A 27,009-nucleotide genomic window follows, 5' to 3' on the forward strand; every position below is an offset into this window, starting at 1 on the left:
AGAAGAGAGAGAGAGAGAGAGAGAGAGAGAGAGAGAGAGAGAGAGAGAGAGAGAGAGGGAGAGAGAGAGAGAGAGCCCTGCTCCTTTTTCTGCTACTATACTGTAAGAGGCAGCCTTCTGTCTGTTAACTTTTAGCCCTTTAGCATTCTTAAGTCTCAACTTGGAGTCTCTGAAAGGTATTCATCTATTAACTCAAAGATCCCCTGTGATGTCACAGACATCAATAACTCTACGTGGTCAAAAGTGAACACATCATTTGTCTCTCACAAACTTGTTCCTGTTAGCCTCCTCCCTCAAGTTCTCAAACTTGGGAATCTTACTATAACCCAATCGAACATCTAGGTAGAAATCTTGGAATTCTCTTCAATTCTGCCCATTTCCAATGACCAACAGATAAGCCAGTATTGTTTGTTCTATCTTCAAAGTACACCCTGGTCACCACCCACTTCTGCACATCCCTATTCTCCCTTGCTGATTCAAACAAATCATCTCTCACTTGGATGGTTATAAGTGAGTACTAAAAATTTCCCAATTTTTTTCTGTTGTTGCTGAGACAGTGTCTTATTTATCCCAATCTGACCTTGAACTCAACATATGGCAGAGAATGGCTTTGAACTCAGGACTTTGTGCATACTAGACAACTTTCTACCAATTGAGCTATATCCCCAGCCCTAGTTCTCCATCTTTTTATTTTATTATTTTTATTTTATGTATATTGACTGTATACAAGAACAATGTATTGCCTGCTTGTAGCTAAGTGCACCCATGTTGTGCAATGCCTACAGAGGTCAGAAGAGGGGATCAGATTTCCTGGAACTAGAGTTAGGATGGTTATTAGCCATTGTGCTGGGAATTGAACCCAGGTTCTCTGCAAGAACAGCCAGTGCTCTTAACTGCTGAGCCATCTCTCCAGCCCTAGTTTTCCATCTTTAGTATGTGTTTCTTTAGTCTGTTCTCCATACTGTAGTTGTAGGAATCTTTAAGAAATCTAAAAATGGCCATGCCCCTTTCCTAATCACCTCTATAACAGCGGCTTCCCATTGCCCCTCATAAATGCCACACTCTGTAGTTTATGCTGCTCTTCATGACCGACTGCTTCCACCTCCTTGGTCATGTCCCTTGCCACATCAACACTCAGTCATCAAATATCTTTCACATCCTCTTTTTTCCCCTACTCTTTGCCTAGCCAAAAGCTTTCTGGTTCCTAGACTAAATAAGTGCCCTTTCCCATGTGCTTGATGCTTTAGAGGGTAATTATTGTAGCTACATCTCTAATTCTTTCCTCATATCATAGAAGCAAAGATGGTCTCTTTTGGTCATCACCCATCCTTCCCTTCCCCTGCCCAAATAACTCTGGCAGCCACACTAGTACCTTGCTTAGCATCTTGGATTTAATAACTCCTCAGTATTTGTCAGATCACCTTTCAGAGCTTTAGTATTATTTCTTTTACAGGACTAAAGATTAAAGTTTTTAAATAATTACCACCTGTTTTAACAGAGGATTAAGCACTTACATAAATTTGTCTCCGTGTGAAGGTCAAATGTATGTAAAAATGTGTGGTTCATTTATGTGTAGAGGTAAGTTCTATGAGAAGAGAGGGTCTTTAAGAGATTTTGTTTCTTTTTTTTTCTGGAAATATAATGCTCTAGGCAAGACAGTCTTTGGAAGTTCTAATATGGCCAACACCATTTCAAAACTACTTCTGAAATCCTTAGTAGCTGTAATATTTCACCATGTAAATCCTGTGATCTTTGAGCCAGGAGAAATCTTCACTGTCATATTGGCGAGGTTCCTAGACACCATCTGGGGACTCATTCTACAACCTGACAGACTTTCTTAGCTTTGGCTTGAGAATTTTCAGGAATGTAAGTCTACTGCTGATGAGGCTCTCTGCCTACTGCAAGATGCTCTAATGCAGCAGTATTTTTAAACTCAATTTCATTTTTCATTTTTTAAACTGAAATTTCTTCCTGCTACCTCAGGTTTAAGTAAAACTTTGCCCATGTGCAAATCTATCTAATCTATTTTATGCTGAAACTTCATTGCTGTTGACTTTTGTTTTAGTTTTTAGGTTTTTTGTTTTGTTTTGTTTGTTGTTTTGTTTTGTTGTTACCTACAGGTTCTAAGTCAAGAGCCTGTGGAGCTAAATTGTAACTATTAATGAATACTTATGTGGAATTGGCCTCTGTTTACTCCTTCTAAAATCGGAAGCGTGGTTCTGATTGTCTTAATGTTAAGAAAAAAATGTTTTTGGTGAGAGTTGCCAAAACTTAAATTAATGTTACTGAACGAACACATCATGCCTTTGAAACCATATCAACAAAACCTTATCGCCCATTTAGAATGAAAATTTCTGTACTGGAAATAATTCGGACTGTCAACACTACAATAAGTCCCCAACCATTAGGAAACTAAACAGCCCAAACTAATATACCATTGGCATTTGTGTCGAGACAATTAGGAACTATTTAGGGTCAGAGTTTGACGATAACCACAGAAAAATGTTTAAGAATTTGTTAGTATCCCAAGGTCAATGTTTGGACATTCTTAATGAGTAATTCACAGAGATAAGTATACTTCAGCTGAGTAGTATTTCACCTTGTGTGCATAAAACTTGGTTTTACCACATATGGGTTTTGGTTTTTGTTTTTTGAGACAAGGTCACAATATGCAGCCATGGCTATTCTAGAACTTGCTATGTAGACTCACAAAGATCTGCCTGGCTCTCCTTCTCAAGTGTTGAGATGGCGTGAACCACCATGGCATGAACCACCATGCCCAGCCTACATATGGGTTGTTTCAAAGGCAGAATTTTAAAACTTTAAGTTATACTTATTATTCTGGGGTGAGGTGGCCCACATGCCTCGACGTGTGTGTGAAGGTCAGAAGGCATCTGTGTGGAGTGGATTCTGTCCCTCCTCTTTTACCTGAGCCCCGTGATTGAACTCAGGTTGTTAGGCTTGCTTTGCAAGTACTTTACCCACCAGGCCCTGTCTATGACCCCTAAAAGCAGAATTTAAAAAATGCTAATGTCATGAGCATTTGAGGAACACAGATAGGACTAGATAAACCTTTGAAAAAAGAAAAAATAGTAATAGAGGACATGAAGCTGGGGCAGCGTGTGGGGTGTGGTAGGGTGGGGGGGGGTCTGAATATGATAAAAACACGTATGAAATTCTTGAAGAATCAATAAAATATTTTTAATGAAAGAAAAATGCTAACCAATTAAAAAAATAACCAAATAGCTATTCTGAATGTTCTCATTTTAATTAATTTTGTGGTTGAAGTTCAGACCAAATTTCAAACACCACGTACACCTCAAGGAATGCCTTCTAGAAGGCTTCAGCACAAAGTTTGTTCTTTTGGGTTTCCAGTATTAACTCTAGGTTCTTTTCCATTCTTGTTTTCAGGTTTTGCAAAGCCCTTAGAATTCCAGTTCAGCAAACCAGTTCTGCAGTCTCCTCAATGTGCTTCCCAATGATGACAGCTACCCTTAACATCTTCTCAGACCTGGAAACTTATCTGTGTGAAAGAAGTATGTGAGTGCAAAAATGATTGAATAATTAACAAGTTTTATTACTCTCATAAATATACATTTTAGTGTATTACTTAAAACCAAACAGCCTAGATTAACTAAAGAGTTTTTTCAGGCCCCCAAACCAAAACCGTTCCTCAGAGTTGTCTGAAAATGGTGGTGACTTCCCTCACAAGGGCTTAGAAATAACCTGGTACCAGAGACCTGTCACTGTGCTTGGATCTGTATTTGTGATCAGTAAAGAATTTGGCCTGTGATGAGCCAGGTGAACTTGGTTACTGGGTTACAATCTGTTTCTGAATCAGTACACCCATCTGTGTCCCCACTTAGCCTTCCATCACCTGTATACTAACCTGAGATGACATTGGGCCTTACTGTGTCTACATCTGCATTTTCAAAAAATAAACGGGATTGGAGAGATGGCTCAGCAGTTAAGAGCACTGGCTGCTTTTGCAAAGGACCCAGATTTGGTTCCCAGCACCCACATGGCAGCTGACAACCATTTGTAACTCCAATTCTGGGGGATCTGATGCCCTCTTCTGCCCTCTTTGGGTATTACATGTCATGGGTGCACTTACATACATGCAGGCCAAAATCTCCTACACATAAAATAAAAATAATATATTTTTAAAAAAGCTTCTACACTACAAAAGTTATGGCATTTATTACTTAAAATGGGCAAAAAGGGGCTGGGCATGGTGGCACACGCCTTTAATCCCAGCACTCAGGAAGCAGGAGGAGGTGAATTTCTGTGAGATGGAGGCCAGTCTGGTCTACTGGACAAGTTCTAGGCCAGGTGGGGCTACTTGGGAGACTCTGTCTCAAAAAGACCAAAAAAAAAATTATGTTGCTTCTAATTTGCAAAAATTTGCCTATATTCAGACAAACTTTGGGCGATTTTTGCTCCCTTCACTTCATTCAAGTTAGCAAATCATTTATGAGCATTTTCTATGATAGAGTGACAGTCTCAGGCATTCAAAGTACACCAGGGAACAAACCTCAAAATAGTTCTGATCATAGAGTTTATTTTATAGTCCTAGGGAGATGGAAACAAACAAACAAACAAGCAAAATACATGGTGTGTCAGATGGCTGTAAGTATAATGGAGAAACTAAATCCAGGAAGGGAACTAAGGCATGCCAAATGGGGAGTTGGGGGGTGGGGGAGGGAGGTGCTTCTTTAAATAAGGTGATCAGAAAGGTTTGCTTATAATGTAACTTGGTTACAAGATACCAGAGAGTTGGTTCCTGAGGACTGTAAGAATCCTCTTTCTATTGTTTTTATTGTCTTTTTAAACCTCTAACAGTGCGTCTTAGGCACAGAAACATTACTGTACACAAAATGAACTGACAAGTGTAGGGATGACTTTTATAATAAGGATATAATCTGGATTAAAGACTTACCTAACCTTGCAACCAAAAAGTTATTGTTTTAAATGTAAATAAGCTCTTGGAGTCATGTGCTTCTCTTGTGACCTGGGCATATGACCTTAATCCCTCAGGACCCCTCTTTGTCTGCCTCCAAGATAGTGAATGAATGTGGGACTGAGAGAAACTGCGTGTGTGTGTGTGTGATAGGCCTAGGCTCAAAGGGCAAGATTCTCTGATAAGGACAAATCTTGACTTCTACTTCCCCATTTCATACTGGAGATACTATTTCAATAGAAGAATGAGTGACACCCCTGCTCCAGAGCACAGTTCCAACACACAGCTGAAGGAAAGGTATTCAGCAGTCCAGGTCCACTCGGCCTTAGGAATGCTATCGGGCTCACCCTTCCTTCCTTCCTTCCTTCCTTCCTTCCTTCCTTCCTTCCTTCCTTCCTTCCTTCCTTCTCCTTCCTTCCTCCCTCCCTCCCTCCCTCCTTCCTTCCTTTTCTTTTTCTTTCTGTCCTCCTCCTCCTCCTCTTCCTCTTCTTCCTCTTCCTCCTCCTCCTTCATTTTTTTTTTTTCAGTCTTTTTGAGACAGAGTCTTCCTGAAGCCCAGCTGGCCTGGAACTCACTTTGTAGCTTTGTAGACCAGGCTGGCCTCAGTCTTTCAGCGATCCACCTGCCTCTGCCTCCCAAGTGCTGGGATAAGAGGTGTGTACCACCATGCCTAGCCAGACTGTTTCTTTTCTTTAGGCATCACTGTATGTGGCTTAGAAATGCAACAGACAAGAAACATCTTGCTTTCCAGAATTACATGCCCAGTGCACAGACTCACCCAAATGTCACTCTTTGGTGGTTCTATGGAACAAATACAGCCATGTATCTAGACACTAGCAATTTTTCCCCCTGTTCAAAAGTTTGCATTCTGCAGCTGACTGTGAGCCCACAGAGGCAAGTATGAAATCATTCATTCCTGCATCTTGGCAGCTTCAGTGCCTGATGCAAAGTCTGACATATGTTGGGTGCAAGGTGATTGACAGTTGAATAAACAAAGCTTGAGGGGCAAGAGAGATGGCTCAGCAGCTGAGAACACCGACTGTTCTTGCAGAAGACCCGGGTTCAAATCCCAGAACCCACATGGCAGCTAACAACTGTCTGTGGCTTCAGTTCCAGGGGATCCGACAACCTCTTCTGTCCTCTGCAGGCATTGCACGACACGGGTACACTTAGGTACATGAAGACAATACACGCACACACATAAAATAAAAATAATAAACAAAATATTAAAACAACAGCAACAAAAAAACCTAAAGCTTGAAAGTGAAATAAACATTGACTCAAATAGCTCATGAGATGTGTCCCTAATGGCCTCATTTATACAGTACTCAGTGCACACTAGATACTGCCTTCTAACATGATGGCCTCTGTGCTTCTCTAGGTCCTGTATGAAGTTAGCATCAAGAACTGACTCTGAAGTGAAGCAGTGCTATCTCTTCAGCGGGGGCACTTTCAATAAACAACTCTAAGATGCTTCCAATCCCATTTTCCCTGTAACATTTTCCTTCTACCTCTGTGATAAATAACTAAGTTATATCCCTTTTTTAAGATGGTTGAAAGAGTGGTGCTCATCACACTAGATTAGGAGCCAGTGTTATGACAGCTCATGCTATCGACACTTGGGGGATATATGGGAAGCAGGAAACCGAGAAGCTCTATTTTATCATAGAGATTTGACTCTAGGACTGAGTCATGGTCATGTGTGCAGACTGAATTGTTGAGTCTCTGTGAATCCCATGAGTTGATCTATAAATACGGAATAATAATTACTACCTCTCAGCATCTTTAAGAAGGTCAAGTTGGGTCAGCAAAGCATATGTTCTAGTGTGTGGACATCAGGCGATTGTCCAATGAACTATTAATACTTTTTACTATTCTTAGTAATAATATCACTATTAGAAAATTTAGAAAAAATTTAGAAGCTTTGTTTGCAGGTGTCGACCATTTACATGATCACTGAGGATATTTATAACTATATTTGCATTCATAAATTTATGTCCCGTATATCCTTGCAATGATATTAAACTGAATAAAGGCTGTAGTATTTGTGAATGCCATGTTAAAGAATGTGAAGAAAATATAAGATATAATTTCAAAGGCAGTTAAGCTGCAGAAATGGATGGTATTTAAGTGGGAACACCTCTATGATCTCAAAGCACCATGTGTGTTAAGGGACAGCTCAACAGGTATTTTTCTCTTCTGGTAGCTGACATCATCTAGCAGTTTAATGCTTTTCTTACAGAAAGTACAGTAAATGGAAGTCATTGAGGGTGTGATGGGGTAGGTAAGAGAACAAAGCTTTGATCTGGTCAGATCTAGTCTGGTAACTTTTTCTTCTTGTCCATTTAGAGTTTTGTTGAAGTACAACTAGGAACAGAGGCTACCACTGGGCAAGAAAACCACTGACTCCCATGATTATGGAGATGGCCCGTCTGCTGCTGAAAATGTCTCCAGCCTTTTGACAACGGCTAAATAACCATGGGGTCCAGTGGCCTGGGGAAAGCTGCAACACTTGATGAACTACTGAGCACCTGCATTGAGATGTTTGGTATAAGCTTTTCCTCCTTGATCTCTTTTGTGTATCTTGATGTTGTCACCTCCTCAGTTCAGGTGCAAGCTGTTTATGGAGCAGGTTTCAATCTGTCTTGGTGGTTCAGGATGGACCTCAAACTGTCTCTCCAGTTTCACTGGCCACTGCATTTTTTTCCTCTTCCCTGTCCACAGCTCATATTCCAGACAAACTGTCTACTTATTTCTGGAACATTCTTTGTCCTGTTTTCTACTTCCATGTTTTTCTTTGCTCATTGGAATTCTTTGAGGCCATCACAATTGTTATCCTAGATAGTCGTGATATCATTCCTAGTAACCTACGGCTTCCTTCCCACTTCCTTGCACCTGTTCTTCTGGCATAAGGTACATGCTGCTGTGAGGTGTGTGTTGCACAATCTACTGCAGTCTACATTAGCGCACACCTTATATGCTTACTGAATTACAGACTTCACAGCTATGTGCTTTTGTTTTTGTTGCTTATAGATCTACTCCAGCATTGAGTATTGAAGTACTTTGTTTAACTGATTACTATAGGGAGCAGAGTTAAGTCAGAGAAAAGCTATCAGATAAAATTCAGGATGACTGGGTCCAACAAGATGGCTCAGTAGGCAAAGGTACTTGCCATCAAGCCTGATGACCTGAGTTTGATACCCAGAACTGTTAAGGTTCAGCTAGCCCTGCCCCCTCACCAACAGGGTCTCATGGACTTCTCAAGATCCTGAGAAAAGGAACCCGAGCTGATAAGCGCCTTGGTCTTTGAAGTCAAGAGAAGCAGACTTTTCTCCACTGTTTGGCCAACACAGCAGGCTTCCCCTTTGATCTCTAAAGAGAACAGGTTTTAAAAGTCCTGCTACCCCCCCACCACACTTTAAAAAAAAATAAGAACTAGCTCCTGCAAGCTGGCCTCTGGACTCTACACATAAGCTCCCCCCCCCACACACACACAAATAAATAAATAAATTTGAATTTCATATAATCAACTTTTTTATTGTATGTTGCAAGTGTGCCTAGGCTGTACATATACTGAAAAATTAACCACTGTTTACTTTCAATTCAGATTTGTCCTGAATTTAAATTTGCTAAATTTATCAATTGCAAAACAGAGCAAGGGTTCCTCCCACCTACCTTAGTTTACAAAGAAACACGTGCAGAAGTAGGAGGACAGAGATAATTGGGCTTGGAAGTTGAAGTTGGCTCAGCAGTTTAGAGTCTTAAAGAGGACTGAATTTGATTCCTAGCACTCAGACCTGGTGGCTCACAACTGCCTGTAACTCCAGTTGATGCCTCTGGCCACCATGAGCACCTGCACTCATGTGCACATAATCAAAAATAATAAAAATAAATCTCAAGATAATAGGGCTTCTGAGATATTTTTGGTTCTCTGGTGACATTAGAAGCATCTCTGACACTGTTATCTCCTCATCCCTTATTTACTTTTCACAGATGACACTGGAGAATTGAGTAACAGCTATTTGCCAAGAATAGTTCTACTGATGCACCGATGGTATTTATCGTCCACCGAACTAGCAGAAAAACTTCTCTGCATATATCTTTTCAACCACTGCACAATTTTTACCGTCATAAATCAAGTTCTGTATTTGGAATGCCTGTCTATCCAAGGCTAGAAAATTAAGATAAATAAACAATCTTTGGTCAGTTATCCAGCTGTTTTGAGAATATGTAGATGTCTAGACGAAACATCTGGATGATGGACCAAATAGTTGACTCTCTACTGGATGTTTTGGCTGTACTTGAAAATAATCACTAAGCAGTAAAGTGGAACAGGAGCTGCAGGGACAGCGTTTCTAATTTGCCTTAAGCATTTTGACTTAGTGCAATGAAAGAATATCTAGCAGTGATTTAGGACCAAATATTTTCCTTCTGCAATACAAAATAGTGGGCCCATAGGACACAGAGGAGGTATATGGAGGCCAGAATAAGATGCTCTCCCTTAGGCACAAAGACCAGCTTAGTATTCACATCTTCTCCTGCTGACAAAACACAATGAACATTCTAGAAGGTTTTTGTTTGTTTTGGTTTTACAGTTTGTTGACTGATGCTAATTTTAGGCTTCCTTCTGACAAAAACACCAAAAATCTGCATAGGTCTGAAAATAAAACTCCAGTTGGAAATGCTGTTCTATGATGAGAGCTTTTAGCAGCAGTCTGCCCCATTGGCTTGTAATATGGTTCTGAAAAGTGATTGAAAGGCAAATGGCTGATGATGCAAGACTCTCATAAGGTTTGTTCCCTGAGATCTGTGTTATAATACCGTCTCTGTGGGTTCCTGCATCTCTGCCTTCTGTAAGTCTAGGGGCCCTGTACGAGTGAGAAGACCTTTTGAGGAAGGAGCCTAGGAGGTAGAAGGTCAACCCAACATTATTATTACCTGCCAAGGCTGCCTGGGCCATGGGGATCTACCTGTTAAATCCAAGCCTCTCCACTTGGCATTTCTTCTTTCCATCCTCTCCACCACCTCAGAGCAGAAGGAGATGTTAGAGAGGGTAAGGAGATGTTCAGCTTGAATGGAGGTCCTTGGAATGAACAAGTTCCAGGTATCCAGTGGGCCAAGAGTTCCATGGGTCCCACTGCTGAAGGATACCATGTAGGGAAGGATGGGAGAATTAACCTATCCAGTACCGCCCCCCCATGAGCCGAACAGTGTCCACAGAATATGCCTGTAAACAGCACTCTCACCATTCATGTTTGCCAATGCATGAAACACGATTACTTGTGTATCTAATATCCTTGGGGATATTTTTGTATATTAAAGCTTAGTGTGGTAAATTTAAGATGGTATAAAATTTGAAGACTGACCATGAGTCAACATTTCTTTAAATTTTCCTCCTTTCAGTCCTTGCCCACTCCACACCCGCTGCATCTGGCTGTGGTAGGTGTTTTTAAGAAGTGAAGCAGTGATCAGACTTAAAGATAAATGACGAAATTTTCATATTAACATACTCAAAAATGACATTTTAGATCCTAATGAAATCAGAGTACTTGTTATAGAAAGCACTAATCCTAAATATAAAATCTTTTTGGCTGAAATGATGCTTCTGTGTATTATAAATTTTAATTATGTACACTTTAGGGCTGGAGAGATGGCTCAGCTGTTAAGAACATGGACTGTTCTTGAAGAAGACCCGGGTTTGAATCCCAGCACCCACATGGCAGCTAACAACTGTCTGTAACTCTAATTCCAGGGGATCTGGCACCCTCTTCTGTCCTCCGCGGGCATTGCACGACACGTGTGCACTTACCTACATGCAGGCAGTACACGTCATCACATAAAATAAAAATAATAAATAAGATTAAAAAATTATGTACACTTCACAGTATGCTTGTAATTACAGTTAGAAGTTGTTGGTTAGCAAGTACTCAGGAAAGTAGAACTAATTTATCAGTGACTCCTCCAGATCAAAAATGTAGTGAAGAGCATTAACAAACGAAGTCTGATTACTCAGTGTTTAAGTGCACAAATCCCACTTCCTTTCCCAACTGACTATCTATAGGTTAAGTTTCCCTTATCCAAAATTTTTGGGGCCAGAATAATTCACATTTTGAAATATCTGTAACTGCTTAATAAGATGTGATAAGGATGACACCCAAGTCTAAAAATACACTATTTTAAGTGAACTTACGTTAGACTGTACAGTCACATTAGCTTGGGTGTGGAATCTCCTTGTGGCATTGTTGACCCTCCAAAAGTTTCAGAATTTGGGACATTTTGGATTTCAAGTTTTTGAATTAGAAGTGCTCGATCTGTAGCTCAGTTGTCACCAGAAATTCCAGGAATTCCTATAAGTTGGAATAATGTGTGTGCCAAGGAGAGGAACAGGCCCTTCTCCTTAACTAGCCGACGTATCGAAAAGCCAGTGGAGACCACTGTGATGAGTTTCGACTCAAGATCTGCTACTTCATGAGGTAAATGCACTAACACCTTTCATTTTATAGTTTCTGGTTCTAGAATGGTTAACTTCTTTTTCTCAAAGCAGCAGAGATTTCCCTCTCTCTGACTTTGTGAAAATGAATCCTTTTCTGTTCCTGGTGAGTAGGACAGAATGTACCATATGCACAAGAGATCAAGGAGTAGCTGAAACCAGCTCACAGAGAAGGCGAACTCTGTTTTTCACTCTCACTGTATATGTTCCCCACTTGCCATGAATTAGGAGAAGGATTCCCCTCCACTGTGGTGCTATGGAGAGTTGGGAAAAAGTTCAGACGTGATGAACCTTAGTTCTTGACAAAAGGATCATACGCTGTGATTGTTGGGGTTAGGAGATGACTACTTGTAAGTGTGGTACTAGATTCAGTGTTAAGTTCACTTTTTAAAGATGCAACCATCCCCACAGAGGTCCAACAAGAAACCTTCCAGCTTTCAAAAGTACTTTATTCCTTTCAGGTACTGGATTCTGAAGTTTCCTGCAGAGTTTAATTTGGATCTTGGTTTGATTCGTATGACAGAGGAATTCCGGGAAGTAGCTAGTCAACTAGGATATGAAAAACACATCAGCCTCTTGGACATCTCCAGCGTGTAAGAGTGGCACAAGTCTTTCACACTCCATGGGTCCATTGCTTTGGGAAGGGACCAGTGATGATCCCACTTGGCCTAAACCCATACTATTCCATAACAGAAGTTGCTTCTTTGAAGACAGCCTTGCAGCGACTAACTCAACTGTGAATGCAATATATTTCTCTAAGCTTCGCTTTGTTTGTAAAATGGGATGTCACTTTTTCATGGATTATAAAAGTACCTAAGAGAGCATGTGGAAGTATTTAGTATATAATAATAGATGCTCAGTACTTGGTTCTTGAATCTGAATTCAATTAATGTCTCCTGTGGCCCAGTCACTCAGATCACTAACACTGGCTTCTCCTGGGAGCTCATCAGAAAGCAGAGTCTTGGGCTCCATCCAAACCTGCTGAATTGGACTCTACACCTTAATAAGAGCCCCAGGTGATTCATACACTCAAGTTTGAAGCACTGAACCACAGTGCTTCTGAGGTATACCTGAGGTTATGCAAATGTTGACCATAGTTGAATTACTACCTGGTGAACTCACTTATTAGGAAAGTAATACTAATTAGGCTCGTTTCATACAGACTACCTAACTTTGCCTAGGGACAGCTCTCTGATGATCCTGTGTATAGTTGTCCATCTTTCATATGTCTATCCTATCCCAGACTGGCCTGCAATTCATTATGTAACCCAGGCTGTCTTCGAACTTATGGTGATTCTCCTGCCTCAGCATCCTGAGTGCTAGGATTATAGGTGTGCACCAGATATACAGACTTGTGTGTGCTAGGCATTTTCTTTACCTCAAATGCTTCTTCAAGACTGAACAACAGCAAAGGACCCAAGACTCTATCATGGATGCTTGTTTATGATGCCTGTCATCCAGATTCACTAAATCAGAGTCTCTGGCAGTGGGGTCTAGGTCTTTGTCTTCTTCACAAGTTTTTCAGATAATCCATATTATGCTCAAGTGTGGGATCCATAACTATGGTGATTTCCAAGTGCCTTAAATCATCACCTAAATCTATGACTAGCCCTGACCTCTCCCTTATGGTCCGGATCCTGCTTGATCAAAAGGAAAACCAAGTACGAGATTCTGGATGGATCAGACCAAACCCACTCTGCCTGGAAAAACAACTCAAAGTTTGTGTTCTGTTGGCAATGGGTCTGTGGTTTTTCTCCTCAAATACAGAGAACAGGGCGTGTATTTCACACACGCTCTTGACAGTGGGCCAAAAGTTACAGAGTCAGTAGGTTAATGACTTCCCTTGAGTGAAATGCGTTTTCTGCACGTTGACCAGGATCGCTCTTCTTTCATAGTCCTTCCTATGACTGGATGAGAAGAGTCACACAGAGGAAAAAAGTATCCAAGAAGGGAAAAGCCTGTCTGCTGTTTGACCATCTGGAGCCCATTGAATTGGCTGAGCACCTCACTTTTCTGGAGCATAAATCTTTTAGAAGGATCTCAGTAAGGAACTTGACGTTTATTCTTCCAAGGATAACAACCACTATGCCAACTTCCCCAAGAGCTCCATTTTCAGACTCTGAAGTGTTGGCAGCCTCTGTCACTGGGCTCTGCTGGAAAAGTTCCCTTAATTCATGGAACAATCCCTTTTAACCAAAGATAAATATTATCCTGTCTTTATTTTATAGCTCAGGAGCTATATTTCTGCTGCTATTTTCTATGTCTCCTTTCATAGAATTAAAGCATGATTTTTTTCTAAACTACTCAGTGATTTAACCATTCCAGGTTTATTTTGTTCTAGTGACTTCTTCCAAGTGAATAGTTTTGCTAGGCATTTTATTTGTGGAATTTCTTTAATTTATGTTGATATCTACATGAATGCCTAAATATGAATATAAATTGAGGATTAAGAATTGTGGGCTTTGAGGAATCTCAACATCAGACTGCTTCTTTTCCAGGTACTGCGATCCTGAGTGAAACTTTCTCTGCTCCTCTTGATAGGCTGCTTTCCTTCCAGTCTCCCTTTGGTCCTCCGTTCTTCCTCAGCCTTGGTTCCTCTGAGCTGCTTCTTTGCTGCTACCTGCTTGTTTTGATAATGGTTCCACTGGGGTTCAACCGACTTGCCTTGTCTCCTGGAACTCTGGGGAAGTAACTCCTTTCCCAGGGTGCCTGGAGTAAACCACTTTGATTAGAAACATGAAATTTATTTATTAATTTAATTAATTAATTAATTAATTAATTAATTAATCAATTGTTTTATGGTACTGGGAATTAAACCTGCCCCTGCCCATGCTGTGCAAGTACTCTACCTCTGAGCTACGTCCCCAGCCCAGAAGCAGGAATTTCTGAAAGACTGATTCTTTCACCATGTCATCCTGCTTATAGTGAACCCTCATGATTCTTTTCAGTCAGGTCAGGGGAAGGAATCCCCTGAACTTTGTATGGGATACAAAGTTCATACCTCTTTGATGACACTTGCCCCAACTTTCCGAGGATATTTCTGTTACTACCTTACCTCATTTGGTACTTTTCCTTATCTCTCCCCCCTTCCGCCACTTAGAACAGTAGAAAACTATTCTGATTTGAGAGTGTTATATTTCTGTTAATTTTCTGTACTTTAATGCATGCCATTACATCTTAAATTGCATGTTCATTGGAGTCACTGGTAGAATTAAAAAACCTTACTTATTTTCTGTGGAGATACCGATCCTTTCTGTCTTGAGTATTCCCTGGCAAATGGCCTAGGTGGATCTTATGATTCCATTGTTCGGGATTCTCGGGAGTATGACTTCGTGTTTTGCCTCTTTTTCTTCCTCCCTGACAGCATCATGAGGTTTGAAATATAGTAAAATAACCTGTTAAAAGTACACATATATCAAACTTGAATAATTCTATTATAAATGTGAAACGAAAGAGATTATTATGTTGTGAAGAAAGGCTGTCTCACCCCTTGCACCCAACATTCCGATGTATGATTTTGTGAAAGCTCCATTATAATTCAGAATCTCTGAATCTTCCTCTCCTAGTTCACTGATTACCAGAGCTATGTCATCCATGGTTGCCTGGAGAATAATCCAACTTTGGAGAGATCTATTGCTTTATTTAATGGAATCTCTAAGTGGGTCCAGTTGATGGTTCTTAGCAAGCCAACTCCTCAGCAAAGGGCAGAAGTCATCACAAAGTTTATTAATGTTGCAAAGGTAAGTCTAATAATCAGACCTGAATTTGAGAATTCTGTGTATTCATTAATGCTATTGAGAGAGCTCATGGAGGACATTGGTGTTCACAGTATAAGAGCACTAGACAACTAAACTACTCAGAGATCTAGTGAGCAAACCATATGCTCTCATGTAACAAGATTGCTTTTAAATAGCGAGACTTAGTTAATGTAATTGTTTTTCTGTGAAATGATTAATATCCTTTTCTAGACGATTCAACTTGTGCTTCATTTTAAATTGATGGTATTTTTCCTGGGTTCTGGTTATTAAAATTGTGCGTGTATTCACTTGCAATTTGGGAAGTTCAGAATGATTTTTAAATCTTTAAAAGAATTGGTGCTAACATTTTTATTGCAGAAGCTCCTTCAGCTCAAAAATTTCAACACCTTGATGGCAGTGGTTGGAGGCCTAAGTCATAGCTCCATTTCTCGCCTCAAAGAGACCCATTCTCACCTCTCTTCAGAAGTTACAAAGGTACAGCTGATTCTGATCTGAATTCCAAATATTTATAAATTGTTGAAATGTACTATGATCCTAGCAAATACCATACAGGATGAAACCATTTTCCTCTTAAACCAATGGAAAGTTGCACGTGGAGAACAAAACAAGAAGGAAATAGTCACATCAGCTGAATCCACTGAGAAAAGCATGTTGCTGTGGTATAAGTGTTCTACTAAGAATGCTCTTACTGGGCCAGTGAGATGGCTTGGCAGGTAAGGCTTGGCACCAAGCCTGAAGATCTGTGTTTAATCTCTGGATTCCACATAGTGAAAGGAAATAACTGACTCCTGAGAGGTGACCTCTAACCTCGAGTATACATATACTGTGGTATGTGTATGCCACACAAACACACGCATACAAATAAATAAATAAGTAAATAAATAAATAAATAAATAAATGTAAAACAGAAAAGAAAACGTTCTGACAACGGATGTACTGTAAATGTCAACAGATATTTATTTGGTACTTGCTGTGTGACAGTCACTCTGATACACATGGAAGATATCAGATGGCTAAGTCAGACAACCAGCCCTTTTGGAATGAACTCGAATGCTTACTTTATTCTTAGCACTGTGCTTGGCACCATGGAAGATACAAAGGAAAGAGAAGGCAGAGGCCTTGTGCAGAAATATTCAAACTTATAACTGAATTGTCGGGAAGAAAATCATATTTTTTTTTAAAATCCAGGGACCATTTCTAAAATTGTTTTTCTAGTATGTTTATTTCTTGACCCTATTACGTTAATAACTTTTTTTGTCTTATTGAGCAAAAAGGAACATTTTTCTTTATATAACTCTTTTGCTGTATTAGTAGGACATGTTCCGTTTTAGGTTAGAGGAGGAAGAAAACAATCTAAGGTGATTAAATAATGAGCAAATGTATTATCTGACAAACCTGGAAAGTCCAGAGCAGGAGCAGGCTCAGGTGTGATCTGATCGAAACAAAGCTCAGTTGTTCGACCTTCCTCTAAGCATGAGCATTTTGCAGCTGGTTTTGTTCACTTGATTTTTGGTTTGCTTCATTAAATTGACTTCCCTCCTGACTAGGCTTTTGGTAGCAATAGGGAAATTATAGTCCCTTGTTCAAGGAAGTTGACGATAAAGACTTTTCACTTCAACTCTGCCCTCATTGATTAAAGACCTTCTTTATAGATATATTTAGCCATTTCAAGTCATGATGTCTCTTCTGGACAAGTAACATTTGTCAGTGAAATACAGTGTACTAGTTGGCCTAACCCTGTGCTCCTAAACTTTTTACAAACCAAAGGGATGGGATTCCCATGATGTTAAATCAGAACCCATTCTAAGTCCTGGGGATAGAAGCAACTCCATCTGAACCACGTGGGATGCATTTTGAAAGAGCTGACTGATGAAGAGGGATTTATTAAGGAAGTCTAGGTGTTCACTAACCAGGAAGGGTTATCTATATAAACAAGAGCGGGGAAGTCAGAGAAGCACCATTTGACCTCAAATTCTGCCCTCATTCCAAGTCTAATATGACTCATTATAGGTTCTATTTTCTGTTAGCTTCGTACAAAATTCCAAATAAAAAGCTAAAAGAAATTTTAAGTATTGTAAAGTAGAGGTTCCTAGAAGCTTGGAGTTACATCTTTAAAATTTGTGTATTTAGCTGGGCTTGGTGGCACACGCCTTTAATCCCAGCACTCGGGAGGCAGAGGCAGGCAAATCCTCTGTGAGTTCGAGGCCAGCCTGGTCTACAGAGCTCCAGGCAGCTGGGGCTACAGGGTAACCCGCCCCCAAAAAAGAGCCCCCCCCCAATGTGTCTTTGGACTCATCTTTCTCACAGGGAAGGAAACTGAGACCTCAAAGGTGAAGTAATTTGTTCAAGTTCACCCTTCTAGTTAGTGTGGAGTTTAAAATCCCAGTTTAGTGTGGCTTTTCCTAACTTGTACTGTCCCTGATAAACTTTCAAGTAATATTTGGAAACACCAAGACATTTTAATATGCTGTGTGCTTGCCTTGGTGAATTGTAATACTCTCCTGAATCACAAAATGCTAAGGATGCATTTAACAGCCCACAGGCAGGCAGAGGTACACGCTATTTCTGTGTTGTAGCAGAATGTAGACTGCAACAGGCTATCCAGCTAAGAGCCAAGCCTAGTGCATTTTTCTAATTTTTTTCCCCCTGGTTAATACTCTCTTGCATCAACATTGGTGCAACTGATACTTCTCTCCGAAGCTGAGGAATTCCAAGTCACATATTGCAGGGCCTAGAAGTGGGCAGAAGAGAGGCTGTTGTCTGAAACGTTTACTTTTCCATCTGTTCCCAGAACTGGAATGAAATGACTGAGCTGGTCTCCTCCAATGGCAATTACTGCAATTACCGCAAGGCCTTTGCTGACTGTGATGGCTTCAAAATCCCCATCCTTGGCGTGCACTTGAAAGACTTGATAGCGGTCCATGTCATTTTTCCAGACTGGATGGAAGAGAACAAAGTGAACATTGTGAAAATGCACCAGCTCTCTGTTACCCTGAGTGAACTGGTCTCCCTGCAGAATGCCTCTCACCACTTGGAACCTAATATGGATTTGATCAACCTGCTCACTGTGAGTGCCAGGGGGCCAATTATGTGCCGAACAACTCTTCTGCTTCCCACTTTCCAGAGACATATATTGCAGTAACGTGTATTGCAGTAATTCATTTTGGGGGAAAATTGATTTGGAGGTCAGTATATGATAAGGAATCTTTAAAAAACAAGGAAAAAGAAGTCTTGCACTCATAACGAGCATGACTTAAGACTATAACCTTGGAGCAAATAGGTTTCCTTTTGTTGAGAGGGGCCCAGTTTCCGCCCATACAGTGTCCTTTTCTGGAGGTCTTGGAGAACCTTCCTTCCAAGAGCCACCCTTAGCTGCGCACTCTCCTTCAGCACTCTTGCCCAACTAATCACATCCTATATGTCCTAAAGTCCTCTGCTTCTTTTTGTATGTGTGTGTTCACATGCATTCAGGTGCACGTGTGCAGGTGGGCATGCTCATGTGTGAACATGTATGTAGAGGTCAAAGATCAACCTTGGGCCATCTCTCAGGAGCCATCTACCTTATTTTTTGAGACAAGGTTTCACACTGGGACCTGAGGCTCTCCAATTAGTCCAGGCCGGCTGGCCAGTGAGCTCCAGGGATCTGCCTGTCTCTACCTCCCCAGCATTGGGTTCAGAAGTGTGTACCACCACACCCAGCTTTCTACAAGGGTTCTGGGGATCAAATACAAGAACTTTACAGACTTGCTAGCCTCCTGTTTCTCTTTATTTTCACTATATTGTTTTAGTTGATGTCTGGAATAATTTCAGAACCTCCTGTGTGAGTCTTATCCACAGCTTATACCTTCCCAAGCCTCCAGACTTTCTAGCTTCCAGTATAGCCTTTGAAGCCCTCATTATTACTTCTCTGACCATTACCAGCTTCCAGCCTGGCTTTCCAGGCCCCTTATGACTATCTCTCTGACCATTGGTCCTGCTTTGTTTGTTCTCAGCTTTTCCAACATCACACTAGCCACTGAGGAATATTAGACTTATTCTTTGCATCATGAAATTCTGCCTTCTGCTTCCTAGCCTTTGTTTCTTGAAAATCCTTTCCTTTTCCTTCTGTGTAATTGAATTCAAAAGACTATAGCTTTCTTTTCTCTTATTTTTTTTTGTATTGTGTGTGTTCCTGATTTGTGTGTGAGCATGGGTGTGGACATGCGTGTGGTGGTCAGGAGACTACTTTATGGAGTGGGTTCTCCCCTTCCACCCTTACTTGGATTACAGGGATCAAACTCAAGTTGCCAATTTTTGTTTGTTTGTTTGCTTGCTTTGTTTTTGAGACAAGATCTTGCTATGTAGCCCAGGCTGTTCTTAAACGTGTGATCCCCTTGCCTTAGCTGCTCATGATTACAGCTGTAAGTCAACATACCCAGCTTTTATGGCTTCCATCTTTCTAGAGAATTCTTTGTTCTCTTCCAAAGCAGTAATGAGTCTGTCATGTGTCGTTCTTGCACTTTACATTTTCCTTAATCGTAGAAGGTATTGCTCTGTGATAGATTTATTTTTCTGTTCACATGCCTTATCCTCTATATGCTAGCACCTTTCATAATGCCTGGCAGTTAAAAACTCAGAAGACAGAGTGAACAATGCACTTAGGAGTGATGAATGTCAGACAAAAGAAGTTCATCTATTACTGTTTTTTTTTTTCCCATTTGTAATATGATTAGCCGATCTTTAGGCCCCAGAACTTTTAGACACAACAGGTATGTAAAAGAAAATGTCTCTTTGTGAGAAAGAAGAAACATAAACAATTTCTTCCACCCTTGCTTAAACAAGTAAAGGTGTAACTGCCCTGTTTTGACTTTTTGATAGCATAGCATCTGAAACTTGGCTGTGATACTGAATTGACTATTTTCTTTTTATGGCCATGGAAAATGAATGCAATAACTCCTCTTAAACTCTGACAACCTAAATCTTCTAGGACTGCTGCATTGGAATAAGAGCCTGGTTCCCAGACTTCTCATGAACTGTTCCTAGAGCACATGATCGTTCATCAAAGAACAGACCCCTAAGTGCAGGTGATAGTGTTGGCCACACTCAGCATAAAGCAGAAGTGGTCAACACACAGATGTCTTGGGGTTGTGTGATAAATAGTAAATACACATTCTCTACTGCAAAGACAAAACCACCTCACAATAATTCAAGTATCTGCATTCATTAATCATTTGCCATGTAAATTTGTTTCCATGAATCAGTGCCCAGAGTTGCAGTCCCAATCAGACAACAAACCACAGGCACAGGTGATGTCTGAAGAGGATGGCCCTCAGTTTCAAGTGTCTGCCGCCCAGGCTGTATTGTTGATCCTGGGGATAACATCATAAAGCAGGTGTCTACATTTGGGCACTGTCTCATCCAACTAAAAGACATTGATAGGGTGGGGAAATGAAGTTTGAGTTTGAAGTACGTCAAGCAGGAGCAGGGGCTCTTGATGGTAGACCACTTACCTAGCATGCATACACAAGGCCCTGGATTCGACTCCCAAATAAAATAAACAAACCCTAAACGAACCAAACAACATTATCAACAGAGATATTTAGAGAAATTCTAAAGAATTTTGAATAAAAATTCAGTGGTACAAACGGAAAACCTGAATCCCCCAAATAATAACACCATAATAATAATAAGCTAAGAGATAATTCCCATATTTTGGCTAAGAAAGAAAGAAAGAAAGAAAAGTAGCTTGGCATGGTGGAACATATCTTTAACCCTAGCACTCAGGAAGCAGAGACAGAGGCAGGCAAATCTGTGAGCTTGAGGCCAGCCTGATCTACATAGTAATTTCCAGGCTATTTGGGGGTACAGGGAGACCCTATCTCCCGCCCCCCCCAAGCAAAAAGAAAAAGAAAAAAGAAAGATGCCAGAGTGCCTCACCCCTAGAGGCACCAAGGAAAAATCTAAAAGTCACTTAGCATATTTATTAAGTGTAGTGCTGCGTAGCCTAGTGTGATAGCAAAATCCCAGATGAAAACTGGATCTTAGCCCTGCCTCTGCACTAATTAGTACAGACTTTGCTTTTTTCATAATGGTTCTATGTTCATTTAGGAGGTCTCTTCCAGCTCTAGATTTCTGATTCTAGGTATATGGGGTGGTGAAGCCATGAAAATAAGGAACCATTTCTGTGGTACTTCCCCTGGCTCCCCAGGACAGCACAGTCCTGCAGAGGCATCATGGTACCTCGAGCCAGCTTCTATTTAGATCCACTATCTTTCTTCTCTCCAAAGTCAAGGAGAATGTTCAACACATATGAATGTACATCCATTCTTCCCAACCTCTGAAGAGGTAATTTCCTTAACACAAGCCCTGAGGAAACTCACGTGTTCACTAGAGTCTAGTGGCTGCTTTATGAAGCACATACATGTTTGGATTAGAACCACATAATTGACTGCAGCTGTCTGAAGGCATGTGTACCAGTCTATAAGTATAGCCTTTAAGGGTGATTCATTTTTTTCCCCAAGACTCCAACTCAAGTTTTTGTTCAAAGTGACTGTTTTGTTCAGTGACCAACATGTGCTCAGAGCACTAGAAGATAGAAAATGAGAACTCTTTAAGTTAATCAGCAGTTACTCTTAACACCCACTCTGCAGTAGGCTGTCTACCAACCTAGAACTTTCTATAATCATTGATTTACACAGCACTTTCCACACATATTTCCTTGGTAATTCTCATAAGTGCCCTATAGTGTATCCTGGGAAAAATAGGAACTGTAACACCTCCTCTGCCCTGCCTTTCTCAGAAACGAAGAAATGGGATTCATGAAGGCCGAAAGGCTTTCAAGTGGCAGACTTCTGCATCACAGCTTGGGGAGTTTTCTTCCTTGGGCAAGCTTTTTTTCTATCATTATAACATATACCTGGAAAAAAATCAATATATAAAGAGAAAAGGCTTATTTTAGCTCAGCCTATTTGGCTCCATTGCCTTGGTCCTGTGGTTAAAGCTGCGCATCAGGGGAACAACACAGAGCAAAACAAGATCACTCACCTCATGACCGAGAAGCGAAAAGAGAGGAGGATAGGACTGGGGTCCCACAGTTCCCTTAGAGGCATGCTTTCATCATCTGAAGACCTCTCACTGGTCCTCACCTCTTAAAGTTCTACAATGTCACAATAGCACCTAGCTGGGAACAATATTTTAACATTATGGGCCTTTAGGGGCATTTTAAGATGTGAACTAAGAGCAGATAGTTTGGCCTAGACGGACATCTGCTCTCTACTGTGGGTATATTGCTAACTTGTAATATATTGTGTATCACTGAAAAAATTAAACAATACCCTTTTTACAAGATTGTAATGAAGGAGTTATTTAGAGGATAAAATTTATGAGGTAAAGACTATTTCTCTTTTGCCACCATGACCTTTGTCCCTTGAACAGCATGGGCATGTGAAGACAGAAGTACAGTACGAGACTGACAGTTGGGATTTGGATAGTTCCTCCCTTCAGGGAAGACCTGGAGAAGATGTTTCCCCTTGGGATCCTAATTCATATCCTCAAATGTTCTCAAAACTGATGCTTCTGTTTCACGATATAGAAAACAAACAGCCAAATTCTTTTAATAGTATTTTTAGCCCCATCAGTTACTTTTACCATTTTGAGCACATGCAAATAGCTGGAAAGCCCCTATGTTTTTACAGTTTCAGTTCAAAAAAGAAGAGGAAGAAGAAGAAGAAGAAGAAGAAGAAGAAGAAGAAGAGGAGGAGGAGGAGGAGGAGGAGGAAGAGGAGGAGGAGGAAGAGGGCAACTTTACAAAACTGATGAGTGGAGATAGTTTGATGGCCAAGAATGTTTTATTTTATAATAAGCATTTGAGTCAATGGAGCTCCTAACATGAAGACTAACTCTAGAGTCATCTTTGCTGACAGCATCGGGGTAAATTAATAACCCAAGATAATGGATCAGAATATTGCCAGGAACCACTAGGGGCAAAATGTGTTAGCAAAAGTCAGTCATATTATTTAAACGATGTGAAAGAAGTTCACAGGACAGGCCCATATGGCCCCAAGGAGACCTGAGAGAGGAAATAGGATTGTGGCTGTCAGGACAGAAACAGTAGCAGTGGCCCCTAGGGCAGTTTTCTATTCACAGATAAGCACCACTGCATGTGGCTGAATCTATGCCCCTCTAAGCAAAGCCAATGGAACCGACACGTTAGTACATTTAATCTTCACCAAGCTCCTGGGAGCTTGGATGATTCTCATTTTGCAGATCAGGAAGAAATCAAGAAGCTTAACTGCTTGCTCAGGGTCACAGCATTAATATATAGAAAGCAGATATTTGGAGAATACCAAATCATGTCCATCACTGGGTCAGTTCTCTGTCCACCTGATGTAGGAAAATACCCAAGGTTTGATTCTTTCCTAAGAGCGTCTTCTGTACTTAGTGTGTGGCTGCTGGGGCTTTCTGGTTGGATGTCTTAGAGATGTTGTCATCTCATCAGAGGATGCTGGTGCCAATTGTCACAGGACCTGGGCATCATAAGACTTGGAGGGAAGTTGGGAAGAAGGAAACATGCTTGTCAAAGCTGGGATGAGCTCCTGATAATAAGGAATTAGAAGGAAGACTGCACTTGGCTTTCTTAATTTGTGGAACTTTTACCATGCAAGGCTACACTACTGAGGCAGGAAGGACAGATGTGCTGCCTACTTTCCTAAGGCAGAGCCCAGAAGAAGCCTCTGTGGAGGAATTTACCAAGTAGTCAGCAACTGTCCATGGCAGGTGTATTTTATTTATGTAGTAATATAAAACATTTGTTGCAATGGCCAGTGTTTAAATATTGTTCTAATTCATATTAAACTTCAGATTTCTGACTTCTGATAACTTGGATCTGGCAACTTGATGCGAAATGTCAGGCTCACAAGTGTTTATTATACCTGAATAATGGCTGTTCCCACCTTGTCACAGATGACATCACTCCCTATTGTTTCCTTAACAGAGAGCTGGTGTTATACTCCCCACACCATCACAAGTCTTTCTTACTATTCAGCTAAGAGGAAAGATGGCTAAATTAATAGCACCTGTGAAGATTCTACTTTCCAAATAAGTCTCTGTGGTACTGTACTAATTACTTACCTTGTTGCTTCAGCGAAACACCTGACAATGCAAGGCGTGGTGGCACACACCTTTAATTCCAGCACCAGGACGCAGAGGCAGGCAGTCCTGTGAGGTTGAAGTCAGCCTAGTCTGTCCAGGTCAGGTCAGCCAGGGCTACATATTGAGACTTTTTTTTTTTTTTTTTTTTGGTCTTTTTGAGGCAGGGTCTCCCTGTAGCCCCAGCTGTCCTGGAACTCACTATGTAGACCAGGCTGGCCTTGAACACACAGAGATCTGCCTGCCTCTGCCTCCCCAAATGCTGGGATTAAAGGCATGCACCACCACGCCTGGCTCGAGACCTTTTTAAAAAAAAAAAAAAATCTGGCAAAAGTAACTTAAAAGAGAGTTTGTTTGGGCTCACAGTTCAAGGGTCTAGTCTATTGTAATGGGGAGGCCATGGCAGCAAGAGCTTGAAGTAACTGGTCACACTGTGTCCACAGTAAGGAAGCAAAGAATGATGTATGCTGGTACTCAGCTAGGTTTCTCCTTTTTATGCAGGCCTGAACCTCAGCCCAGGGGCGGCTCACTTCACAGTTGACATGCGTTGATATGAATACAACTATTAAAATTCAAGTTCTGTTTGTTCACATTAACTGCCAGACCCTGTGGGCAAGAAGTGAGTTTTTGCCCTTCGGTATCACCAGGTCTTGGCTCTACAAAGAATAGGAACTGAACTAATTTCTCCTCTGTTCACACAGTTCTTTAATCAGACTTCCAAGGCACTATTGACAGGTCTTGTTCTGTGTATCTGTCTAGCTTCTAGCCCATCAACACCTGAAATTCCCCATTTCTAACTCAGGACTGGACATTCAGGAGCTGCCCTGTCAATATTGCAGAGGAACTGAATCCCTGCCTCTTGTTGATGCTGATGACCTCACCAGGATTAACTTTTTCTTTCTTTCTTTTTTAAGTATTATTTTCCACCTCTGCAAGCCGGCATTTTATTTTATATTCATTTAGATTATTAGACACAGGACTTACAACATTCATTTTGAAAATATTTCAGCAATGTACATAAAGAAATGTGGTCCAACACAGTTATTCATCCCTTCTAATTTTGTTGTAGCTTTCTCTGGACCTCTATCACACAGAAGATGATATTTACAAACTGTCACTGGTGCTGGAACCTAGAAATTCAAAATCGGTAGGTATTGCTTTTTCTCAGTGCTAAACACCACTGTTTGCTGTTTACTGTGATTGTTCTCTTTTGGACTCACATTATAAGTCATTGCTTACACTGATGTCTGAGTGTGGTCCTTTTTTTTTTTAATGTATTTTTTTTAATTGAGTTCTTGTGCTTTTCATAATAATAGATCTTAATCAAATTTAGAGCCCTCCCCCACCTGCACCCCTCATAGGCCCCCACCCTACCAGATTTCATACATTATATCATTATGTTAAAGTCTGTCCAGTCAAGCATTTGAAGCAGGGTTACGAGCAGATTCCACATGCTTGTAATCTCAGTCCTCAGGAGGCAGAGACAGAGGATTGATATAAGTTGGAGGCCAGCCTGGTCTATACAGTGAGTTTCAGGCCAACCAGGGCTTCATAGTGAGACACTATCTCAAATAAATAAACATTTGAGTGCTATATGAACTTAACGTTTTACTGCTATTAGTAAATTAAATTGTTTTTCTAGGTGTCCCTGGCCTTATTGGCTCAAGGTCCAGTTAATGTTGAAAATGCGTGTGTGTTCTTTTAACAGCCTACCTCTCCTACGACGCCCAACAAGCCTGTGGTACCCCTGGAGTGGGCCTCAGGGGTTATACCAAAGCCAGACCCCACAATCATCAACAAGCACATAAGGAAGTTGGTTGAGGTAAGTAGTTGAGGGAGAATAAACAGAGAGCTCCAAAAGGCCCCTTTTTCTTTCCTGAGCATTCTATGATTGCCCAGAAACTAAGTGGGCTCCACGAAAACAGCTCTCAAGCAATAAAAATAATTTAGTGGACATTTAGTGCTACCTGCATTGGCCCTTGGTGGGGGGGTGGGGGGATCTGCCAGAAAGGCCCCCACTCTCTCTTGCCGATGTCTTATTTGCCCAAATACTCTCAACTTCTTCCAGTTCCCCTCTTAGGCTTTTATCCCCTCGGTCACTGCGACCAGCTTGAAGGACTTTGGGGATTAGAATCACTCATGGAAAACCCATACCAGACAAGTTGGTTACTCCAGGGCAGAGCAATGTCCTGTAAGTTGGGTTGCTTCACCTGCTGTATATTATGGGGTTTTGTGACACAGCAGCATGATGCCACTGAGGTCAGAGAAATTGCTTGATGTAAGTAAGCCAAGGCTCTGTCAGAGCTTTCAATATAGAGCGTTGAATGTGATGGTACACCAGCACATGGGAGGCTGAGGCAGGAGGATGGTGAGTTTGAAGCCAGCCTGTATTATAGTGAGACCCTGTCTGAAAAGATGAGAGAGAGAGGAAAAAGAAGAAGGAAAGAAAGAATGAATGGAAGTAATGTGGGAGAAATGGAAACCTCTTACTCACTGGAAATTGTGATCCAGGCATGATTAAACCTCTAGTTTAATGGGTTTGGCACATCCTCTATTATAGTACGGTTGAATCTATGGGGTATAATGTGCTTTTTCCTGGAAAAGGATGTTTAAGAAAAAAAAAAAAAGAAAGCATACTTTTCATCTTGGCTAACCCAGGATGCTGGGAAGTGCTG

The 27,009-nt window shown here is 40.9% G+C and overlaps 1 protein-coding gene across 3 annotated transcripts in view; it reads left to right on the forward strand.

The window, feature by feature from the left end:
* Rasgrp3 (RAS guanyl releasing protein 3) overlaps nt 1-27,009 on the forward strand; it is a 129,830-nt gene that overhangs the window by 77,722 nt on the left and 25,099 nt on the right. For 2 of the 3 annotated variants that reach the window (XM_017802189.2, XM_008849051.2), the window contains exons 2-12: nt 3,412-3,536; nt 7,310-7,508; nt 8,954-9,056; nt 11,371-11,433; nt 11,912-12,043; nt 13,346-13,493; nt 15,017-15,190; nt 15,566-15,682; nt 18,000-18,275; nt 25,404-25,481; nt 26,043-26,156. In XM_017802189.2, the coding sequence (XP_017657678.1) occupies nt 7,439-7,508; nt 8,954-9,056; nt 11,371-11,433; nt 11,912-12,043; nt 13,346-13,493; nt 15,017-15,190; nt 15,566-15,682; nt 18,000-18,275; nt 25,404-25,481; nt 26,043-26,156 (1,275 nt within the window). In that variant the 5' untranslated portion in view covers nt 3,412-3,536; nt 7,310-7,438. Of the gene's footprint in view, nt 1-3,411; nt 3,541-7,309; nt 7,509-8,953; nt 9,057-11,370; nt 11,434-11,911; nt 12,044-13,345; nt 13,494-15,016; nt 15,191-15,565; nt 15,683-17,999; nt 18,276-25,403; nt 25,482-26,042; nt 26,157-27,009 lie in introns of all 3 variants that reach the window. The other variant, XM_017802190.2, reaches the window with a different exon arrangement.

This window comes from Nannospalax galili, unplaced genomic scaffold, assembly GCF_000622305.1.
Source record: "Nannospalax galili isolate Female #2095 unplaced genomic scaffold, S.galili_v1.0 scaffold344, whole genome shotgun sequence".
NCBI classification, from domain to species: domain Eukaryota; kingdom Metazoa; phylum Chordata; class Mammalia; order Rodentia; family Spalacidae; genus Nannospalax; species Nannospalax galili.